The following is a 23,000-nucleotide window of genomic DNA, read 5'->3' as shown; positions in this document are numbered from 1 at the left end:
CATTATTTAGTCCATGAACACAGTTGTTGGCGTCTGTATGGGTTCTCTCTCGCCATCCTGATGCTAAGTAAGATCGCAGAATCTCGGTGGCCTAGAGCACAGCTGACACCCGTGGGTCCCCTTGGGGTCGGCTGCTCTCAGCTGGGTGTTTCTCCGCTCCGTGTGTCCGTCATCTTCCTGCTCGGCCCAAGGGGCTAGCCGGGAAACGTTCTCACAGTAAAGGCAGCGGTACAAGGAAACCAGCCCCACTTCTGCACAAGCCGACTGCAAGACCTCCTGCGTCACGTCGGCTAGTGTCCTGTTGACCACGGCAAATCACATGACCGAGCCCGAAGTTAAGAGGTGCGGAAATATGTCCCACTTGCTTTCAGTCCAGGCACTCCGTGTGGTCAAGCCTAACATTAGTGGAAAGGAATGCACTCTTCCCCGTGGAAAGGACAGGGTGGGTGGTTTGAACACAAATCTGTTACAGATGTAAACGTAGACGTTGGTCCATAGGTGTTTGTGGTAGCAGAAAGTCGCTAGGTGTTAAACATTGAAAGATACTTAGATAAAATAGAATACACTTCCCCAGGAAAAGAGAAAGCTGCTATTTAAGATGATGTAGAAACTATGTCAGTGAAAGTTATTCATGCCATAAAATGGAGAGAGCAGATTATGAAACCACATATATATTATGTTGCCAATTCGGAGAAGAACTATGTCTACTCATATTTCAGGAACTTAAAGATGTGTGCCAAATTGTTAATGATCATCTGCGGTAGAATTATGGAACATTTTTATTTTCAAGTTCTATTCCTCTGAATTTGCTACATTTTCTGTGATACATATACATATCGTAGTAAGAAAAACATTTTAAACCGGGTTAGATGGGGAAGCTAAGATTCCGCATTCCTCTCAATTGCCTTTTTTGGGTAACCTTTCCATAGGCAGCAAGATAATGGAGAATGGCCTTCTCTTCAAAGAACTTCTGCAGACTCCGAATTTTCGAATTACTGTGGTTGATGATGCAGACACCGTCGAACTTTGTGGTGCTCTGAAGGTAAAGTCAGCCTTGTTATTTCTGCTCGAGGAGCTAATTGCGGCCGGCCACTGTTAGTGGTGTTGAATCTGAGCCTGAAGAGTGGGCTCTGTGTTCATGCCTGCGCTTCAGCGAAGAATAGTGAATTGAGAGCCTTGTGTTTCACTTCCGGCTTTGCCCCAGCCTTTCCTGGGTGGTGGGAAGTTCCTCTCCCACTGGGGTTTGCTTTTACTTGGAAATCTGGGGAAAGTGTGGTGTTTTATTCTTTGGGAAACTGGCAGCATTAATATTTAAAAAGCGTGGAAAGTCTCTTGATCGTAGAATTTTACCAGAGACCAAAGCATTCCATTAATTCATATATTTCTCTCCTGTGTTGTCTTGAGCCAGAAAGGGACTTCTTGCCTCTGAATTATGCTACTCGGTTGCTTTGATAGTTTGGTTGGTTGTTCTTTTTAATGGAAAAATAGTCTGCTGCTGACAAAGGTTTTTCCAAGAATGGTTTAAAAAGATTTTTTTTTAAATGTTTATTTATTTTTAAGAGAGAAAGAGACACAGAGCATGAGCGGGGGAAGGAGGAGAGAGAGAGGGAGACACAGAATCCGAAGCAGGCTCCAGGCTCTGAGCTGTCAGCACAGAGCCCAACACGGGGCTCGAACCCACGAACACACGAACCGTGAGATCATGCCCTGAGCCAGAGTCAGATGCGTAACCGACTGAGCCACCCAGGCACCACAAGCATGGTTTTATCTTTGTCCGGAAAGGGAAATGGTCCGATTACATAAGCAGCTTCTACTGGCCAGTGGCCTGGGAGGGTAAAGGGAAGGGTTTCCACAGGGGCTCCTGACTTGTTCCGCTCTGCCTACAAAAGTCTCGGTCGTGGGTCCCTCTCTCGCCTGACTCTGGGAAACAGCGAGTGAGGAGCTGGCTGGTCTTTCTGATCCTTCTCCCCCTGGAATCAGCTGCTAGAACTGCCTTCTCAAAAAAAAAAAAAAAAAAAAAGACCTCAATGTGAATGAATACCGCCCCCCCCAGTCCCTTTTGAGCCATTTCTTTTGTAACAAAAGCCGCTTTTCAGGAATTTGAGCACCTCGGGAAGGAAGTCACGCAGTCTGGCATTCATCCGTCTCCCTTCGGCAGGTAAAAATGGCAAAGACTGAAAGAACACTGAAGAGACGAGAAACCAAAGACTGCCTTCCCGCCCTCTCTCTAGATCGAACGTACCTCCTTTTTGTCTCATGAGAATTTAACACCACTTTCTAGAATTAATATCGTGTGTGTGTGTGTGTGTGTGGTCACAGGTCCTTACACCGTGAGGATTTTAGGAACGAAAGCCAGCTAAAGCCTGGGGCTCCCAGGCAGCACACGCCCCTACTTCTGGATGTCCGCGTGGGGCGTCCCTCCCGCGACTGGTGGGCCCTGTTACACAGTGAAGACCCTGGCTTTGGCTGCTTGGTTTATTTTTGTTGGTTGAGATTTTTATGTGTTTTTAATAGTCCTTCATTAAACTAATGACCAGTTGACAACAGGGGCCTCGTGAACGCCTAATTGCTCAGCCCCAGCCTGTGTTGCTCCAGAATTGTTTTTAAGCGACTGGATGTTTCTGGTGGTGGATGGAGAAGCTGTGAGATCCTGCCCGGGACAAAGGGTGTTTGGGGTGGGGGGAGGGGGGGGAAGAAAGATTCTAGATTGAGGGCTCTGGAAAAGCTTCTGCTAATGGGACCTCATGCTGGTCTTGTGTCTGGGCTTAGACTGGCTTTTCATTTTTCTTGGCAGGAAGCCCATAGCAGATCTGTGCCTGCTACCAGGACAGAGAGTGGTTCGTGGGGGGCAGAGACAGATGGGGTTGAGGACCATTCATCATGCTTCCTCTGGCTATCCTTTGAAACAGGATCAGTTACCATCATTCCCGTCGGCTTGCATCAGAGCTGGGATTTTTGAAAACCGAGAAACAGGCACTTTGGCAGTAATTGAGGCTAACCATTTGGTCACACGGATAAGGAGATGGCGATCCAGAGAGAGTAAATCACTCAAACGTAGCGAATATTGGCACAGTCGGAGTGTGGAAGCGGGTTCCAAGAATCTTAGTCTGGTGTTCTTTGGTTACGATGTACAGCCTGACTTTTCTGGTTTGTGTCCAGTTGAATAGAATGAATCCCTCCCTTGTCAGAGGCTGCCAAAGCAAGGACAGATGGACATACGTTTCTTTTAGTACGTAATTGATGATGTGGAAATGTTGGGGTTCAGAGCAAACGGTCAAGAGAGAATTCTTGAGACATCGTTGGTGCAAAAAGGTGGTTTCACTAAAGCACAGGGACAGAACCCCTGGGCAGAAAGAGCTGCACTGGGGCTGTGAGGGGTGACTGACTGTCTACTTTCAAGTTGGGAGGGGTTAGGGATCGGGAAAGTCTCTAAGGAATTTTGGAAGCGAGGTTTCCAGGACCTTGAGGGGGCCAGCTGTTGTTAGGAAAATGTCATTTACTCCTGCCTACTAAAACTTGAGTCGCGAGACCCTTTAGATGTGTATCAGGGGCCATATGCTTGGAGGATGATTGCTAACATAGATTTGGGGGGTAGAGATAAAGGAAGTTTCCAAAGGCATTTTTATACGTTAAAGGAGACGTAGGCTCCTGGAGGTCGGGATGTTGTTAAGCTAAGATTTGCCTTTTGCCCTTAGCAAAGTATCAACATCCAGGCAGCTGAGTCCCTAGAGGAAGGTCACTCTTCCTGTCTCAAAGGCCTGTCAGTGGCCTGTAGGTTGTCAGGAAATTTAATTTTTTCCCTTGCCTTTTTTTCCCCCAACATCCATTAATAGTCTGTTGTTTTTTCCTGATTATAAAAGTAGTGCACGTTCACTGTTTCACACAACAGATAGATGTAAAGAAAGTAAAAATCACCGATAGCCCCTATGTCCTAAGATACGCACTGTTGATGCTTTGTATACCCTTCCAGTCTTTTTAGTGAGCATACGTAGGCGTAGGGCTGCTTTTAAAAACAAAAACTGGGTCTTACTGTTCAAATAGTATCACATGTTTGCCTCTTTCACATTAAATTAACAATCTTTAGTAATGTCTATACTAGCAATCAAAGAAATGTACACTCTGTCCCTTTTTTGTGCTCAAAAACATGACGTTTGAGCTACAAAAATAAAAATTGAAAACAACTCACTACAAGGATAAAACCAAAAAGAAAATGTAACGGTTTTCTGCAAAATCATATTAGAGCAGTGCATTTTACTGCCTTCAGAATGTCCTTTACCTCTGACCTATATTAATCTCCAGTAAGGCGATATTCTTTTTTAAATATCAGCTTTATTTAAGCATAATTCGTGTACATTAAACTGCATCCATTTAAGTTCCTAAGACAGTGGGTTTTAACAGGTGTGTACATAACCCTGAAAATCACGATAGGGAACATTTCCATCATCCCCAAGGGATTCTCTGTGTCCCTTTTCAGTCCCCACCCCAGCCAGGCTGTTCTGTTTTTGTTCACTACTGTTTATGTTTTCTAGAATTTTTATAATGGAGTTGTACAGTTATCTACTCTTCTGTGTGTGGCGTCAGAGATGCTTTATCAGAATTGGGTTTCATTAGCAGAGAACCAAAATAATAGCCCCTGAACGCCATAGAAGTGAATTTCTTTCTTATGTAAACATCCTCAATCCGAAAGAAAGCTCCTCTCCACACAATCCTCAGGGAGCCAGGCTCCTAACAGCTCACAAGGATTGGCCCTTGTCTTTGTGTTTTGTTTTAATTTTTTTTTAATGTTTATTCATTTTTGAAAGAGACAGAGCACAAGCAGGGGTGGGATGGAGAGAAAGGGGGAGACAGAATCCGAAGCAGGCTCCAGGCCCCGAGCTGTCAGCACAGAGCCCGACGTGGGGCTCGAACCCACAAACCGCAAGATCATGACCTGAGCCGAAGTCGGACGCTCAACCCACTGAGCCACCCAGGCGCCCCAGCTTGTCTTCATGTTTTAAATGGTAACCAGAGGGGTGCCTGGGTGGCTCTGTCAGTTAAGCATCCAACTCTTGGTTTCGGCCCAGGTCATCATCTAGTGGTTTGTGGGATCCAGCCCCGTGTCAGGCTCTGTGCTCTCTGTGCTGACAGCGTGGAGCCTGCTTGGGGTTCTCTCCCTCCCTCTCTCTGCCCCTCCTCGGCTTGCGTTCTCCGTCTCTCAAAATAAATAAACGTTAAACAACAACAACAACAAACGAGGTGACCAGAGCTCTAGCCATCACATCTGCAGGAGGCAGATGGTTTCATGTGAATGAGCAGTACCTCATCGTGTGACTACACCTAGCTGCAAGGGACGTCGGGTCCCCTGGTTAGCCACGTATTTGCATCAAAGTCAGGGACGCTGTGACTCTGGAGGAGGAGAGTAGGTGGGGAGATAAACCCCTAACCTGTGCCACAGCTACCTGACACACCCCTACTGCTGGGCGTGCAGGTTTCTTCCAGGGCTTTAGCTGTGATAAGCCATGCTGTGCTGCACCACCTCGTGCCTAGTGCCGGGGCCACTGATGGGTCCCGCTAGCCACGTGTGGCCACTTGCATTTACATTCGAATTTGTTAAAACTTAAAAAAAAAAAAAATTAACGGTTCAGTTTCAAAGACTCCGGCCCCACACGAGTCTTTGGTGAGTCCCAGTGGCTCCTGGCTACCCGGTGGGGCGAGCAGATGTAAGGCATTTACATCACTGCAGAAATTTCTAAGGCCGCATCTCATCGGGGTGCCCAGCCTGGTGGGCTGCGTGCGTGCGGGGTTGACACCTCAGCCAGTCCGCCCTACGCAGAGTCTAACCTGCCAGCCTTGCTGGGGGTAGGCCCACACTGTGCAGTCAGAGTTCTCCCTTAGGCCCAAAGCTCCGGTACCTGGCCTCAGGCAGAATCGGGTGGAGTGTTGGGGATACAGGAAGCAGTGACCGCTGCCTGCGTTTCACCGGCGCCCTGCCTCCTAGGTGGGGAGCGTGTTTGCATAGCCTGCGGGCGGCCTCGGCCGGCTTCTCCACTTTTATGTTCTTTCTGTGGGAGGCTAGGAGTGGAAGGAATCGAGTCCCATCCAACCCGCCCTGGCTCAGAATTGCAAAGATGGCACTTCAGGGCGAATGATTGCCTCTGAGCGTTGCCACAACCCAGGAAATGGGGAAGGGCTTACACGCGCGCCTGTCTTCTGAAAATCATGGTATTTTTAGCTCCAGAATAGTTTAAAGCAGATTTAAATGCACAGTGGATAATGATAACTTTCACAGCTGAGTGATCTCAGAGGACATCTGCTCGGATGCTATTCAAACACGATCTGACTGGCTCAGTGTGTTTATTTTTCTTTTGACAGTGATAAGTGGTGGAGGGGAGAGAGTGAGGGTTTCAAGATCCATCATAAGGCGATTAAACTGGATCGGCGCCCAGGGTCCCCTTAGAAGGGAGGAGTTTACCCTGCCGTGGTCTCCTGCTCCTCCTCCCCCACCTTCTAAAGTGGGGAGGTCAGCCGTCTGGGGGAAACTGGGGTGATCCTGACCTGTGTGCCCTGTGGGGAAGGGGGTGACAGAAGGGCCAAGAGGCCGGCTGCAGTCCCAGGCCTTGGACACCCTCATTTGCTTTTTCTCTGGGAGCAGTGACACGAAAGGTCAGAAGCATTACTCTGGAGCTCAGGGCTCATCCAGTATAGCTCCTGCTTGGATGCTTCCAGTGACCGAGGGCTCACTCCTTTACCTCCACGTCTTTTAGATTTAGTGAGGTCAGCTCTTCCTGTTAGAAAGTTCTTATCTTGAATCTGAGGTGGCCCCTCTGTGCCTTTCATTCACTGACCCCCAGCGGCCCAGTGTGATCTACCCCCTGGAGAGAACTCTGGGGCCCGGCTGCCTGGTCGGGCAGGTACCCACTGTGTGACCTTGGGGGAACTACGTCCCCTGTGTGTGGGTTTCCTCACCTCCTCTTTGCATGATAATGGGACCCGCCTTGTAGGAATGTTGTGACGATTAAACCAGTTAATACTACAGGAAGCACTTAGAGGTTCGATAAGATTAAGTGTTGTTTTTGTTATTTCCTTCCATAAATCTTTTCTTCTCCTAAGCCTACCCTGTTTACTTCCTAAGCCTTCCTGAAGGCCAGAGAGGCACTCCCCTTTGACACCTGACTGGCTGCAGAGGGTTCAGGAAGGTCTCTGACCCTAGGTGGGGTGGGAGTGGCCAGGCCAGGTTAGCCACACCCTGGAAGCAGTAAGGCCCAGGGAAGAGAGTGGGCCTGAGGGGCCGGACGTAGGGCCGGTCTTCCTGGGAAGCCGCTGAACCTCCCTGAGCCCGTCAGGGGGCTGGGTACACACGTGTGAGGGCTCTCCGGAGAGTGCCGGTGAGACTGTGCACAGGGGCCTCACGGGGGGCACTTCGTAAATAATCCCTCTCTCCTCTGTGTCTAGGAGCCCCCTGGTGGAAGGAAGCTGTTTTATCTCCTTTGATATATAGCCTCGTATTGTGGTTGGTCTGTCAAGTAACCCCCAGAATGGGTCCCATCGTGGCGAAGGGGGCACAGGAGACAGTCGAGGGAGCGTCGGAGAGCCATTTTAACAGTCTAACCACCTGGGTCCTTGACATGTTGCCATGGTAACTTCAATAAAACCATTTGGCAGGCTCACCCGGCAGTTGGCCTCACGGCCTGGTGGTCAGTCCTCCTACAGGTCCCCAGGTGTCTCTTTGTTGCCTCAGCACTGTCCCACTTATCTGCAGCCCCAGGGCAGGCCACAGCTGTACCAGCTTTCCTGGAGGGATGTCACCACCTTAGAAAGGCCTTGAGAGATCTTCTCTAAGCCCCAAATTTTAATACTGAGGCCAAGAAGGCTCAGAGAGGTGGAGTAATTTTCCCAAGGTCACACAGCACAGTCAGAACCAGAGACCATCTGGATATCGTGCGTGTGCTTTTGGTGCCTCCCCATGGCTTGCTTAGTCCGGCTCCTCTGCCAGGAGGGGTGTCTGGGTCTGTCTGGACCCAGCCCTGCGTGTTCTTACCATCCCCGGCTCGTCTTTGCACAGCGCCCCACGTAAAAGGTCAGGGTGCTGTTTTGCCCCTCCGCACCTCAGGGCTCCTCTCACACTGCCTGTCCCCTCCTCTCTTCCGGATGCTGCCAGACCCTAGAGTGTGCCACGCCAGGAACCGCCCACTTCCTGCGTCAGTGAGCGCACACAGTGGGTGCCTGGGGAGAGATGGCCGCCGTCGGGGCCTCACGAAGCCTGCAGTTCACATTGCCTGTGTGGCCGGAAGGGGTTGGGAGGCTTTTGCAGGGTCCGGACAGAAGTCGGTAGCTTTTGGAAACCTAAGCGCTCTGCAGAAGACCCGATTCCTCGTCAGCTCTACCTGCAGCTGTAGGAAGCAGGGTCTAAATGGAGTCGGGCCTCTGTAGGGCGAGACTGACCCCCCCTCGAGGCTGCTTGGTTGCTCTGTCCGAACAGCTCATAACCTCCCGGGGAGACTATCGAGAACACAGAAAGTGCGAATTCATCCAAAACCTGCACGTGTTCATGTCGGGTCTCTGATCTTTTTATAACATTTTTTTTATTGTTTATTTTTGAGCGAGAGAGAGAGAGAGAGAGAGAGAGAGAGTGCGAGCAGGGGAGGGGCAGAGAGAGGGAGACACAGAATCTGAAGCAGGTTCCAGGCTCTGAGCTGTCAGCACAGAGTCTGACATGGGGCTCGAACTCATGGACTGTGAGATCATGACCCAAGCTGAAGTCAGTCGCTTAACGGACTGAGCCACCCAAGCGCCCTGTGTCAACTTTTTAAAAAAAATGTTTATTTATTTTTGAGAGAGAGACAGGGACAGAGGATCCGAAGCAGGCTCTGTGCTGCCAGCACAGACCCCAATGAGGGGCTCGATCTGATGAACCGCGAGATCACAACCTGAGCCAAAGTCGGACGCTTAACTGACTGAGCCAGCCAGCACCCCTATCGTCGACTCTTTGAGGACAAGCTTTGGGCCGCATTCTGTCTTTGCAGCTCCTCCCTGGGGGCGCCCTCAGCCCCCACGTCCTCTGCCACCAGGGCCCGCCCCCACACGGCATGCTTAAGACACACGGGTTGAAAGGAAAGTCAGATTTTCGGTACCTCTTGCAGAACATCACTTTCTGCCCAGGTTATAATTATCGTCACACGTTTTGTTGTCCCGTTAGGCCAGAGGTAGGCAAACTTTTTCTGTAAGGGCCACACAGGAAATGTTGTGGGCTTTGTGGCCCCTATGGTCTGTGTCGCAACGACTCAAATCTGTTGTTAACAGCGCCAGGGCAACCACAGAGGGTACACAAATAAGCAGGGTGCCTGGCTTCCAGTACGACATTATTTACCCAAACATGCAGTTGGCCCTTCGTTTGCTGACCCCTGAACCAGATTATCCGCTTCTGGAGAGGCAGGTCTGTGTCTCATCTGCCTTGTGTGTGGCGAGTTCATGCAAGAGCGGGGGCCCCACGAGTGCTTGCATAGGGATAATTGCATGAGGCAAAAGGCTGAAACTTGACCAGCACATATGTAGACCTATGGACCCAGCAACTCCGCTGCTGGGTACACACCCAACCGAAATGCCCGCTTGTGGTCGCCAAGGGATATGGGCCAGCGTGGCCACAGCAGCACCATTTGCTGTGGCCCCAAACTGGGAACTACCCCAGTGCCAAGGGTGGCTCAGTCGGTTAAGCATCTGACTTCGGCTCAGGTCATGATCTCGCCGTCCGCGAGTTCGAGCCCTGCGTCAGGCTGTGTGCTGACGGCTCAGAGCCTGGAGCCTGCTTCGGATTCTGTGTCTCCCTCTCTCCCTGCCCCTCCCCTACTCATGCTCTGTCTCTCTCTGTCTCTCAAAAATGAATAAACATTAAAAAAAATTTAAAACAAACTGCACTGTATTCACACGGTGGAGTGCAGAACAGCAATGAAAATCAGTGTGCTGTAGGTACAAATACAGCTAAATCTCACAAACATGATTTCCAACTGAGACAAAGACACAAACGGTTACATACTGTGCACCTCTTTTCACATAAAATTTCCAGACAGGTAAAGCAAATCTATGCTGGTAGAAGCCAGGAGACTGGCTACCTTTTGGGGGTGCCGACTGGAAGAGGGTGTGAGGGTGGCATTCTGGGGCACTGGTTCCGTTCTGTTTCTGGATCAGGGTTCCGGTTACAGGGCGGTGTTTGGTTTGGGAGCATATCATCGAGCCGTGTGCTTGTGACCTGCATACCTTCCCGTATGACCGTTCAAGCTGAATAAGGCATTTGGAAACAAAAAAGACAGAAAGTCAGTTTGTGCAAACAATGTTTAGCCAGAGACTACGAGCAACCGTTCTAGCTCTCTGGCTGATGTTCCTCAGCTGCTGTCTCCTACTAACCCCAGACCCGGGCTCTTGGTCCTACGAACGGGAGCACAGAAGGCTGGTCCCTCCTTTCGTCTTTGACAGTCAGGGCACAGGAGCCGACGCTGGGGTCGCTGGGGCGGAGCGTTCCGACCGCGGGCCGGGGGTCCCTGCCTCCGCCTCTGCCCCCACCTTCCCAGCCCCCTTGTCTGCGGCGGGTTTGTGACGGGCATGCCCGGGCTTCCCCGATTCCTTCCAGAACATCGTAGCTGTGGGCGCCGGGTTCTGCGATGGCCTCCACAGCGGAGACAACACCAAAGCTGCCGTCATCCGCCTGGGGCTCATGGAGATGATCGCTTTCGCCAAGATCTTCTGCAAGGGCCAGGTGTCCACGGCCACCTTCCTGGAGAGCTGCGGCGTGGCCGACCTGATCACCACCTGCTACGGAGGCCGGAACCGCAGGGTGGCCGAGGCATTTGCCAGAACCGGGAAGGTAGCCCCTGGCCTGCCCTCGCCCACCCCTCCTCCCTCACTTGAGACTCTTGGGCCGGGGCGAGCCACAGTGCAGCGGGGATAGAGCCCACCATTTGTCGTTTGCTGGGCGTGTCCTGCCCATGCCTGTCTCCTTTCCCTTAAGAGTACTGAGGCCTTAGCCCTGTAGCTTGTAGGTCTCTCTTTCCTTGGCTCGTAGGGGGGGATCGCAGCTCCCTTCCCCAGCTCACCTCTTGAAAGAAGGGATTCTCTAGTCTTTACCATAGCGTTTGCATCCTTGTTTTTAAGACCATTGAAGAATTGGAGAAAGACATGCTGAATGGACAGAAGCTCCAGGGACCTCAGACTTCTGCTGAAGTGTACCGGATCCTGAAACAGAAGGGGCTGATCGACAAGTAAGTTCCCCGCAATGTCCCTGTTACCAGAGGGGGGCCACCCCCTGCTTCCCTCCTGACCGCCAGCCCGGCCGGTGTGCACGGGCACAGCTGCTTGACAGGTGCGTGCAGAACTCCCCTGGATTAGTTCCGTCCTTAGCGCGACGCAAACTTCTTCCTGCCCTGGAAAGGAGCGCTGACACAGACCCGGGCCCCACCTCAGGGAGCAGAACTCAATTCCGTGAAGCTCGTTACAAAACATGAAGTTTGAGGTTCTGCTTTTTCCTTCAGGATGTTTGCCAACAGCCCCGTGTCCTAGGTTTTAAATTAAAAAGAAAATGTTATAAACAGATGTAGTCTTGAGGGGCGCCTGGGGGGGCTCAGTCCATTGAACATCCAGCTCTTGATGTTGGCTCAGGTTATGATCTTACAGATCTGTGAGTCTGAGTCCCGCGTTGGGCTCTGTGCTCACAGTGTAGAGCCTGCTTGGGATTCTCGTCTCTCTCTGCTCTTCCTCCCTCTCTCTCTCAGAATGAATAAATAAGATTTAAAAAAAAAAAAAAAAGATACAGTGTTGTTAATAAAATGTCAAACAATTGAGAAAAGAGGAAAGTGGAGGTTACTCTGGAATTCTAACACAGGAAGTGCCCTGTGTTAAGGTCTGGTGAGCAGCTTTGCAGTCTCTGGGTCCTCTGTGACCCTTCCAAGCTGCGAAACTATTCAAGGTGGGCTTGGGCCGGCTCCATTTGCCACTCGATCGAGGGAGTAAACCCTATAGCACCACAAAAGCTGCCACCCTCTCCGTGGCCGCCCTGTGGCCTACCTGCCACACAGCCCTTTATCTTGCTGGTTGGCTGAACCTTCATCCCTAACCAGGATGCCAGCTGATATTAGACACCATCTAATAAATGCGCACATGGACGTATTCTGTGTATCCTGAACTCTTCGGGAGGGAGGGGGGAGGCCTGGTCGCCCGGAAGAGGAGGGGGCCGGGTAACGGTGAAGCTGCCAATAGTGGCCAATCTGGAGCACACGCTTCTCGCTGAGCCGGTGGTGGTTACGGACGTGCGTGCTGGTGTGTTTCCTTCATCCTCTTCATCCAGTCCGGACATCTGCTGTTCCCGACCACACACCGTTCCCTCCCCTACGCCCAGCTGTCCTCTCTGGACCAGTACAAACTGAGCAGCCTTCGCGCTCCCCACGAACAAGTGGAAATGAAGGAGGGCAGGGCATTGGTCTTCCTTCTTTAATTTGCATTTTAGTTCTCTGAAATGGCTTTTCAGAGCGGCCTGGCAGAGATGGAAGTCACAAACAGGCCTCCGGAGGTGGAGAACTACCTTTAAATCGCGACTAAAAGGAAGATCCCGCCTCTGATGTGCCCCGGTTTTCCTCACGTACTTAACTGCACACAGTAGTGTGTTTGTGGCGGGTCCACTTTGATGACCGTTAAGTATTTATCAGGAATTTTTTTAAGTCTTAGGAAAATACTTGGCTGTTGGCGGATGATGATTATCTCCCAGTCACGGCTTTAAAGTGGCATCTGTGTGCTACCATGGGGTGTATTCGATAGGATCCTATCATTGGACGAGTTGGCCGGGGTTACGTAGTCATCGTGGAACTCGGGGAGGCCGCGGAATGGAACTGGCATTCTGGGATCAGTACCTGCCTGTTTGAAAAAGCAGGTGTAATCAAGCAGGCGACACTCACCTCTGAGCGGATGCCCCTCCTCTGTCCTGTCCCATTTTCGTTCTTCTGATTAGAAACTGAACAGGCCTGAGCCTGGGCTTAATGAGGTCGCTGCCGGGTTCTAGGGCACAGCACGCTCCCCCCAGGCCGCAGTGCAGATCCTGTGGGGCCCTCCCTTCCCCTGCACCGCCTCCCAGAGCCGCTCAGGCCGAGCCTCCCTCCGCTCTCTGCCCTCGACATCACCTCTCACCTTGATTTTTTCCCTTTTTCATCCCAGCCATCACTACCCGGGTCTTCCTCCCTTTCCGTCTCCTCTCCCTTCTCTTCTCCCTGGCTACAGAAACAGCAGTGAGCCGGAGGGCAGCATTTAAGGCCCCCTTGTGGCTTACGAGCCAGGTGGTCCTGGGTAGGTCATATTTTTATCTGTCCTGTGCCCCAGTTTTCATTATCCACCGAATGGAACTGGTGGACCTGTGATTGCCACGGTGCCTTCTCCCTGGAGTGTTCACATTCACAAGCTTCCTGCACATCCAGAGCGAGTCCTTTAGGTTGGCATCTGGGGCAGCCTCTCAGTCGTGTTCCAGCTGTACTTTCTAACCGTCCTGTTAACCCCTACGACCCCTTCTTCACTTGAAGCAGACCTCCCTTTGCCCCAGACGCCTCCTTCTCGGACTTCTGTGTGCGTCTGTCCTCCTGCTGTCTGGTCTGCCTGGACGGCCCTGCTCGACGTCCACGTCAGCCCTGACCATCCTCGGGGTGGCCCGGGTCTGTCCTCGGAGAAGCCTTCATCCATATCCTCCAGACACAAATAACTTTCCCCGCTTTGAACATACTGTTTACACAGGCGGCCAGCAAACTTGTTGTGGAAAGAACCACATAATAAATATTTAGTCTTTGCAGCTTGCATATAGCTCTCTGTCATATATCCTTTTTTTTTTCCTTTTACGGCCTTTGAAACATGTAAGAATCGTACTTAGCTTGCGGGCAGTATAAAACAGGCCACAGAGCAGACTGGCTTCTCAGGCTGTGGCTCGCGGGCCCCAGGTGTAGACCGTACCTCTGCTCGTGTGCTGTGGGCTTATTACATAAATGTACAGTTTCACTTTCTTTCTTCAGATTTGGAGGGGGTGGGGCAGGGAGCACATGCTCTTGTTAAAAAAAAGAAATTTGATGCTTTTTAAAAAAAATGTATTTAGAGAGGGAGAGAGAGAATGTGCACACACAAGTCGGGGAGGGCCGGAGAGAGAGGGAGAGACAGAGTCCCAAGCAGGCTCCCTGCTCTCAGCACGGAACCCGATGCAGGGCCTGACCCCGTGAGGTCATGACCTGAGTGGAAACCAAGAGTCGGACACTTACTGAGTCACCCAGGCTCCCCAAGCATCTGACTCTTTTTTTTTCTCGTTTTATTTTTTTTTATTTCATTGGATTTAATTCTTTTTTTTTTTTTCTTAATATAATTCACAGTCAAATTGGCCAACATACAGTATGTAAAGCGTGCTCTTGGTTTTTGGGGTAGATTCCCGTAGTTCATCGCTTACATGCAGCACCCAGCGCTCATCCCAACAAGTGCCCCCCTCAATGCCCATCACCCACTTTCCCCTCTCCCCCACCCCCTGTCCACCCTGAGTTTGTTCTCTGTATTTAAGTCTGTATTTAAGAGTCTCCTATGACTTGCCTCCCTCTCTCTCTGTTGGTAACTATTTTTTTCCCTTCCCCCATGGTCTTCTGTTCAGTTTCTCAAGATCCACATATGAGTGAAAACATATGGTATCTGTCCTTCTCTGACTGGCTTATTTCACTGTGCATAATACAGCATCTGACTCTTCATTTCAGCTCAGGTCATGATCCCAGGGTTGTGGGATTGAACTCTGCGCTGAGCCTGGAGCCTGCTTAGAATTCTCTCTCTCCCTCTCCCTCTGCACCTCCCCTGCAGGCTTGCGCGCTCTCTCTCTCTCTCTCTCTCTCTCTCTCTCAAATAAAACTTAAAGAAAGCCAAATTCTGGAACAAGGCACACAGTGAAAAGTGGCTCTTGATCCCCACCTTAGCCGCAGGCACTCTCTGAGTTTTTAGTATCTGCTTCCGTTTCTGTAATGGGTGCTGTGCTCCTCGTTCGGCTCTGTCCCTTGCTTTTCTTCACGTTAGGATATGATTTGAAGATCGTGCCCCATCCACACCTATACATCTCATTTAATGGCTGCAGAACATCCCACTGTGTGGGAGAACCACGGTTTATTTAACCAGTCTCCCCTGGATACAGAGTAAAGTTGTCTGGGTTTTTCTTCTGCTGTCAGCTTGGCTTTATTAAATTTCCGGTGCGTGCATCTTTGTGAGCATGTGTGAGTGTAACATGTTTGTATTCGTTTGTGAGGGCTGCCGTTACAAAATCCCACAGACCGCGAGGCTTACGCAGCAGAAATTTGTTTTCTCACAGTTCTGGAGGTTTAAGATCAAGGTGTCTGCAGGTGCCTTCCTCGGAGGCCTCTCTTCTTGGCTTGTAAATGGCCATCTTCCCCCTGTGTCTTCACACGGTCTTCCCTCTGTCCATGTGTGAGTCCTAATCTCCTTTTTTCGTAAGGACACCAGCCATACTGGTTTAGGGCCCACACTTATGAACCCCTTAATTACCTTCTCATGGGCCCTCTCTCCAAATATAGGTACTGGGGATTGGGGCTTCATTGGATGAACTTGGGGACTGTAAGCACAATTCAGGCCAGAACAGTGTTGTAAGCTCCTTGATGGCTGGGGCCTTATTTATTTTTTATTTCTTTTAAATGTTTTATTTATTTTTGAGAGAGAGAGAGAGAGAGAGAGAGAATACAAGTGGGGCAGGGGCAGAGAGAGAAAGGAACAGAGGATCTGATGCAGGCTCCATGCTGACAGCAGAGAGCCCGATGAGGGGCTCGACATTGCGAACTGTGAGATCACGACCTGAGCCGAAGTTAGACACTTAACCGACCAGCCACCTAGGCATCTTTTTTTTTTTTTCTTAATTTTAAGTTTTATTTATTTAAGTGATCTCTACACCCAGTGTGGGGTTTGAACTCAATGACCCTGAGATCAGGAGCCAGCCAGGCGCCCCGGGGCCTGATTTATAACACCTTACAGCCTGCACCTGGCTGAAGCCTGACACTTTGTAAGCCCTCAGTATCCATTAGTGGGATGGCTGATTGATCGGCTTATGTCGATATTTTTCTGTGAAATATTGTCTTTTGCCCTCCTTTCACCTCTAACCTCATTTAGAGAGTTCCCCAAATGGATCTAATTGGCCTTGTAGCGTTTTACGTTATAGAAAATAGCATTTAGACGGTCAGTATGGCCGAGGGGTTGAATGTTGGCTCCAGAGTCAGAAACTGTGCCTCGGTTTCCTTGTCTATGAAGTGGGGGTAATGTTATTATCCACCTCACAGGGTGGTTGTGAGAATTAAAGAAGTTACTTGCCCATAGAAATTCCTTCCCCCATACTCCATATATCTTGTTAGCATCCCATCTACATAATCCATTTTGGAAGGTGCTGGTTGTGAAACTCAGGGGTACTTTTGGCTGCAAGAGCAATGCCCAGTTAAAAACGCCTCAAACGTGGGGCACCTGGGTGGCACAGGCGATTAGGTGTCTTTGGTTCAGGTCATGATCTCATGGTCCATGAGTTTGAGCCTCACATTGGGCTTTGTGCTGAGAACTCAGAGCCTGGAGCCTGCTTGGGATTCTGGTCTCCCTCTCTCCCTGCCCCTCCCCTGCTCACACACACACACACACACACACACACACTCTCTCTCTCTCTCTCTCTCTCTCTCTCTGTGTCTCAAGCATAAAAATTTTTTTTTTAAATGCTCAAACAATAGGTCTATTTTTCTCATAGAACAAGGATTTTGGAGGTGGACGTTATTGGTGTTGGCACGGTGCTTTAATATTAGAATCTCAGTAAACAGATGAACACAGGGGAAGGAGGGAAAAAATAAGATAAAAACAGGGAGACAAACCATAAGAGACTCTTAAATACAGAGAACACACTGAGGGTGGATGGGGGTGGGGGGATGGGCTAGATGGGTGATGAGCATCAGGAGGGCACTTGTTGGGATGAGCAGTGGGTGTTATAGGTAGGGGATGAGTCACCGGGTTCTACTCCTGAAACCATTATTACACTATATGTTAACTAACTTGGATTTAAATGAAAAAAGACTAGAATCTCAGTGATTCCATTGGCTTTCCCTCAAAAGCTCAAGATGGCGGCAGCAGTTCCATACCTCACACACTCACACAGCTGCACTCAGAGACCCAGGACAGATGCAGTCCTGGGGAGCAGAGTTCCCCTCCAGTGCCTCTCGGGGAGAGGAGTGCCTTCCCCAGAAGCCCTTCGCGGATGTGTTGTGTCTTGCTCGCTAGAACTTGCTTCATTGACTAATTCTAGGAGAAGGAAAGGCTGGGAAAGTGAGCACTAGGCTATTGGCAACGTTGGTAAAGAGAGAACGGGGTTGGGAATGGCTTTGGGTGGCCACTCGTCACCTGCCCCCGTGCTTTGGGGACACACAGTTTCTCATCATAGGGACGGGAAGACTAAGCCATGGAAAGAAAAAAGGGGCAAAAGTCTGCAGGCTCTAACTCCCGTTCACAGTAGTCCATTCAATAAACACTCGCTGAGCACCTGAGTAGCCCCTCCCCACCAACCATGCACTGAGGATGCAGAGGTGAACAAAAGAGACTGGGGCTCTGTCCTCTGGGAGCTTGCTAGGACGCGGTGGCCATCTTGTGACTGTGTGTAGAAGCTGTCACTTACTGCATACCCACCGTGCACACTGTACACATTAAATAGAAGTCACGTAAGACAACAGGTCTGGCCCCATATTACATTGCAAACAGGGCGAGAGGGGTTGTGAAACTTGCCTAGAGCTCATAGGCTATGGAGTCAGATTTGACTCCAAAAAAAAATAACAAAACATTCTGTGCCAGTGATAGACGTATGACCTATCAGAGCTGTTTGCTCTTCTTAAATTAAGTTGTCATTAAAGGATTCCAGCTAGATCATTTTCAGAATGGCCTTTAAGACCCTATTGATTCTGTCAAACTCACTTTGGGCTGTAAGCGTGTGTGTGTGTGTGTGTGTGTGTGTGTGTGTGTGTGTGATCGAAATTAACTGTTTCAAGCCTGATTGAAATTAACTGTTACTTCCTTAGTGATATCTGCCGTTAAAAAAAATCCTTGCTGAGGGGTTCCTGGCTGGCTCAGTTGGAAGAGCATGTGACTCTTGATCTCGGGGTTGATCTCTTCAAACCCCATGTTGGGTGTAAAGATTACTTAAATAAATAAACTTAAAAAAAAAATACTGGTATGCCTGGGTGGCTTAGTCAGTTAAGCATCCGACTCTTGATTTCGGCTCAGGTCATGATCTCCTGGTTTGTGGGATTGAGTCCCGTGTTGGGCTCTGCTCTGACAGTGTGGAGCCTGCTTGGGATTCCTCTCTCTCTCTCTCTCTCTCTTTAAAAAATAAAAAAATCAACATTAAAAAAATAAATTAAAAAATACTTGCTGAGCCAGCTGTACCCTGGGGATAATGCTGTCTTTTCTCACAGTGGTTTATTAGCACAAACCTTTATACCCTCGGCCATTTCAAACCTTCCTTTATATTTGTGTTCACAGCGCGGCTTCCAACTTGAGATCAGTGCTTTGCTAATTGTGGGTGCCCACCTTGATTTTTGCAGGAGTGTTCCAGGCCTGAACTATTTCTGGTAACGTGTGGGCTGCCTCATCTCTGTCCTTGGGTGATCCCCTTTGGAGAAGGGAGAGCAGTACCTCCTTGCAAGTTAAAATTTATTCTCCCGCCTTTTAACACAGTGACAGAAACTTGGACTCGCTCCAGACTTGACCAAGAGCCTGAGCTGCATGTAAATGACCACAGATGGCCCTTGCGAGGATGACCATGACTCCTCTGTAGACCGTGCATTCCAAACAAGTCGGCAGAGGGTGGTCTGGGTCGTACCGACGAGAGCCGCAGTGCAGAGGCTCTCTGCCGACCAAGTAACGGATGTGGAAGGCGTTCACTGTGTTGTCCAGAGAAGCACGCCTGCCTGCGATCCGTTAGGCAGGAGAGGAAGACGACTTTGTCCAGGGGGGTAAACCAGATGGCCTAATTTGTCTTTTCACATTCTTTTTTCCCAACCAGGTTCCCGTTGTTTACAGCCGTGTATCAGATCTGCTACGAAGGCAAACCCGTGCAAGAGATGTTGTCTTGTCTCCAGAGCCATCCAGAGCACGTATAAAGTGGCTCGTGCGGTGTGCTGGGGACCGTGCTGCCTTTCTTGATCAGTCTTTTTCGTTCAAATGGAAACTGGGACTTGGCAATATGACGTTCGCTTGACCCTAATCCCATCGTGAGTGTGTGTATGAATTTTTACCGGTTGGTGTTTGAATTGCCAGAAGCAGTTCGCCGGCTAAGATGTGTTGGGCAACAACTAGACACCTGTGTGAACGTGCGTGTCTATGTTCATCTCTCATGCCGTGGATGTTTCTATGAACCAAAATTAAAGGTCCTTTTTAAAAATTACTTTTGAAAATTTCCCACCGTGGTAGCTTTGCAGATGGGAACTATCTCAGCTAAATTTTTTTACATTGTATCCATATGCATTTGAGCGAAGGGATTTTTTTTTCCTCATCATCTTCATGTTAAGACCGAACCAGCATTAACGTGGTAGAATGGAGGAGTGAGCGTGTTCAAAGATCAACATACTGTAACTCAAACTCTAGCTCAAAGCCAGCATAGTTAACTACTTCGATTGTGGGTTGATTCTCTTTTGACAATTAGATACTTCTAATGAGGTGATCCACTTAATGTATCTCCCCCTTGCTGCAGTTCTCTGCATTTTTAGCCCCTTTTCTCTTCCCTGGCTGCCAGAATGTGCTTCCTTTCATAAAGGCTTAGCAGTGGCGGAAGGCAGAAAATGCATTGGGGATTTTCCTGCTGTGACTGACCCGTTCTTCTGATTAATGACCCTTGTTTGATGCTTTTTGTTAGGCAGACCTTTGTGCAAACATTTCCTCTAAGCCTCACAGATCCACTGAGAGGGGGCTTCTGTTATTCGTCTTTTGAGTTGCAGTCCCGTGCCCTGGTCACCTGGCGAGTGGGGGCCGAGCTGGGAGTCAAGTCCAGCGTCCCCCCCACCCCAGCAAGGTGCCCAGACCTCAGGCATCACCGGGCTGGAAGACCTGCAGCTAACTGGTTGTGGCAGATGCCATGTGCAGCCTTTGCTGAGATTCTAGCAGGGCTTTCTGCCGCTGACATGTGCGTGGGGCATTGTCTAGATGCATGCCACTCAAAGCGCGGTCCTCATTCCATCAGCTTCACTTGGAGCCTCTTAGAAATGCAGGTTCCCAGGCCCCACCCCAGGCACTGAAGCGGGGTAAGGTATCTATGCTTCAGTCTGCCTTCCATGTGTTTCTGATGCTCACTACAATTTGAGAACCACTACTTGAGAAATCCTACCCAGATCGGCACTTCTCAAACCATGCTCCACGGGAAGTGAGCGTCCTGGGATCGCGGGTTGTTCAGGTGTTCCCTGGCAAGGTCAAGTGTGTTTGGGGAAAGCTGCCCGTGCACATCCCTCTTGAAGGTGGACAATGCACGTCAGTGTGTCAGCGGAACTTCTCTAACCCGGCAGGTCTCGAACACATTCTAGACTACGGAGGTGTTTTTGGCAAAGAAACTTGCCGAGTTTTCAAGGGAACGCTGTTCGAGGCTGGGGTGACCTGAGGACAGCTCCAGTGTACCCTTCACTCCCTGCAAAAGTTAGGATGAATAGCCACCTACCTGTGGTGGTGTTAGCCCCGAGCTTTTACAGTTCAGGCCTGCCGCGACTGTTGGATGAAGCTTTATTTAAGGTGACACTGTCAGTACAACAGGTAGATGTCAACCTCGCTGAAACGCACATTATGTCAAATAAGTGCTTTTAATTCTAGAATTAGAATGGGAATCACTGTATCTTCTCAAATGAGACTGATTTCAGGATAGCATTATAGTTACCTTACATAGCACTTGGTAAGTGTTAAGGGAACGTATGAATGTCACTTACATATTCATGGATTTTCAGTCACTTTGTAGGATTCTGACTTTTTTTTTTTTTTTCTTTCAGTTTGGGGCTTTTTCCCTTCAATACCTGAAATGACCGTAGGATAGATTTTTGTGGGAATTTTAAAAACTCAATCCAAAGCATTTTGGGGGGCATTTTAAATCCCTGTACACAGAAGTATATGAAAGCACACAAAATCTACAAATTTTATTGATTTTAGTGCCACTGTTAAGTCAATCAATTATTGCTTGTCTCATGATTACTCTTTTTTAAAATTTGTACATAGGTAACAAAGAGTTACTTTTTAAGATACGTAAAGGGCTGTAAGCTAATCGTGGTGTCTATTAAGTAGGATAATTAGATGTGAGGAGTTAGGATTTTGTCTTACGTATATTCTCATCTGCATTCGGCTTCCTAATCTGGGTTTTGTACTTGATGGTTTTTTTCTTTACGAATGTTCTCTCACTGATCTGAAGTCTGCCGACTGTACCTCTTGAACATACTTACAATATTCTGCACATTATGGAAAAAGACAAATTTTATAAGTTTGTGCTCTGCTAACTGTAGATATTTATTACTCTACGAGTTATCTATTTTTGTAACCACCTGTGGTCCATCATTTATTTTAATTCTCATTTCTTACTAATTATGGTAATAGGGAGGGAGACATCTAGAAGAAAAGCTTAATTTGTTCAGCCAATCTGTGAATGTAAAAACTACACTGTTGCCTTGCTATAATCCAGCCTACTATCATGTGGAACAAATATCTGTCTTGAAATCCATCCTAGCAGGTGGAGTTCAGCTAAACTGGTTTATCATTCAGCTCGTAACTAAAACCTGGCCCCATGGCATCGGCCCGCGGAGGGATGAGGCGCCCGTGTACAGAGGGATCTTTCGTTTTTCCACCACTTCTAATCCGAGAGCCTTTTACTTACGTGCGTACTATATCTGTTTACAGACTGTAGGTGGATATAATTTAAAAGCTTGATTTAATAAACATTTAATGACCCAACCTGTGCTGCTGGCCCTTTTTTAACAAACTGGCTTCGCTAAGAGTTTTATTTATTTAGGTCAGCTCTTTTTTTTTCCTGAATTGTGTTGCATTAACAATAATAAAAGGGTAATTTCTAAAACGAAGTTCTCATCTCTAATCCCACTCCTCAAACACATCTATTTCCATTTGCCTTTGTTCCTTCCCATTGCTTGGTGGTATTTTTATATAATCATCATTGTAGGGTGGAGGCCTTCTAGTTCTAGCCGTGCAGTGGACTAATACATTTGAAATCCCCACCACCACCACCACCTCAAATACCTACAAAAGCTAGGAATATATAACCAGCATCCCTTTTATACGCAGGGCTGATCTCACCAGAATGTAAGGGAAATCCCCAGGAGGCTGAAATAATTAGAGACGGACAGCTAGAGCAGTAAGGTGGCTCTCTGGCTTCCAGGGGAAGGAGGGGGGGTGCTCTCCGATATCGAAGGGTTAGGATTGTAAAGCTTCATGCTAGAACTACAGCCTTCCACGGGCTACACTGTCAGGGGAAGAAACTGGCCAAGAAAACCCATGCGTAGGCACAAACAAGGAAGGTGTTGCACGTGGAGAAAAAGGTCTCTGCTGAAAACTTGTAACCGTGAGCCCAACACCACAGACGGGTTTGGGGTTTGAATTCTGATACCCAGGAAACCACAAGCAAAAAGAAAAACAATTGGAACATGGGCCCAGTCATGCCAGTAGGTAAGTGGCAGAACCGAATACAAAACCAGCGCAAACACCCACTCTGGGTCCCAGCCGCACAGGCTTCGCATAAATCAGTCTCACTGCATATGCACTTTAAAAATTATAAAACAAGGGGCGCCTGGATGGCTCAGTTCGTTGAGCATCTGACTTCAACTCGGGTCATGATCTCACAGTTCATGGGTTCGAGCCCCGCATCGGGCTCTGTGCTGTCAGCCTGCTATGAGTTCGGTGTCTCCGTCTCTCTCTGCCCCTCCCCCACTTGTACTCTGTCTCTCTCTCTCTCTCTCTCTCTCTCAAAAATAAACATTAAA

The 23,000-nt window shown here is 49.1% G+C and overlaps 1 protein-coding gene across 1 annotated transcript in view; it reads left to right on the top strand.

Moving 5' to 3' along the window:
- Window positions 1-21,960, top strand: part of GPD1L (glycerol-3-phosphate dehydrogenase 1 like) — a 58,062-nt gene extending 36,102 nt beyond the window's left edge. Inside the window, exons 5-8 of the mRNA XM_047874965.1 lie at window positions 930-1,042; window positions 10,601-10,834; window positions 11,122-11,228; window positions 19,049-21,960. Coding sequence (XP_047730921.1) covers window positions 930-1,042; window positions 10,601-10,834; window positions 11,122-11,228; window positions 19,049-19,145 — 551 coding nt within the window. The 3' untranslated portion in view covers window positions 19,146-21,960. The remainder of the gene's footprint in view (window positions 1-929; window positions 1,043-10,600; window positions 10,835-11,121; window positions 11,229-19,048) is intronic.
- The last annotated feature ends 1,040 nt before the right edge of the window (window positions 21,961-23,000 follow it).

This window comes from Prionailurus viverrinus, chromosome C2, assembly GCF_022837055.1.
Source record: "Prionailurus viverrinus isolate Anna chromosome C2, UM_Priviv_1.0, whole genome shotgun sequence".
NCBI lineage: Eukaryota > Metazoa > Chordata > Mammalia > Carnivora > Felidae > Prionailurus > Prionailurus viverrinus.
Note: the sequence above shows the minus strand (reverse complement) of the source record. Positions and strands in the feature narration are given on the sequence as shown.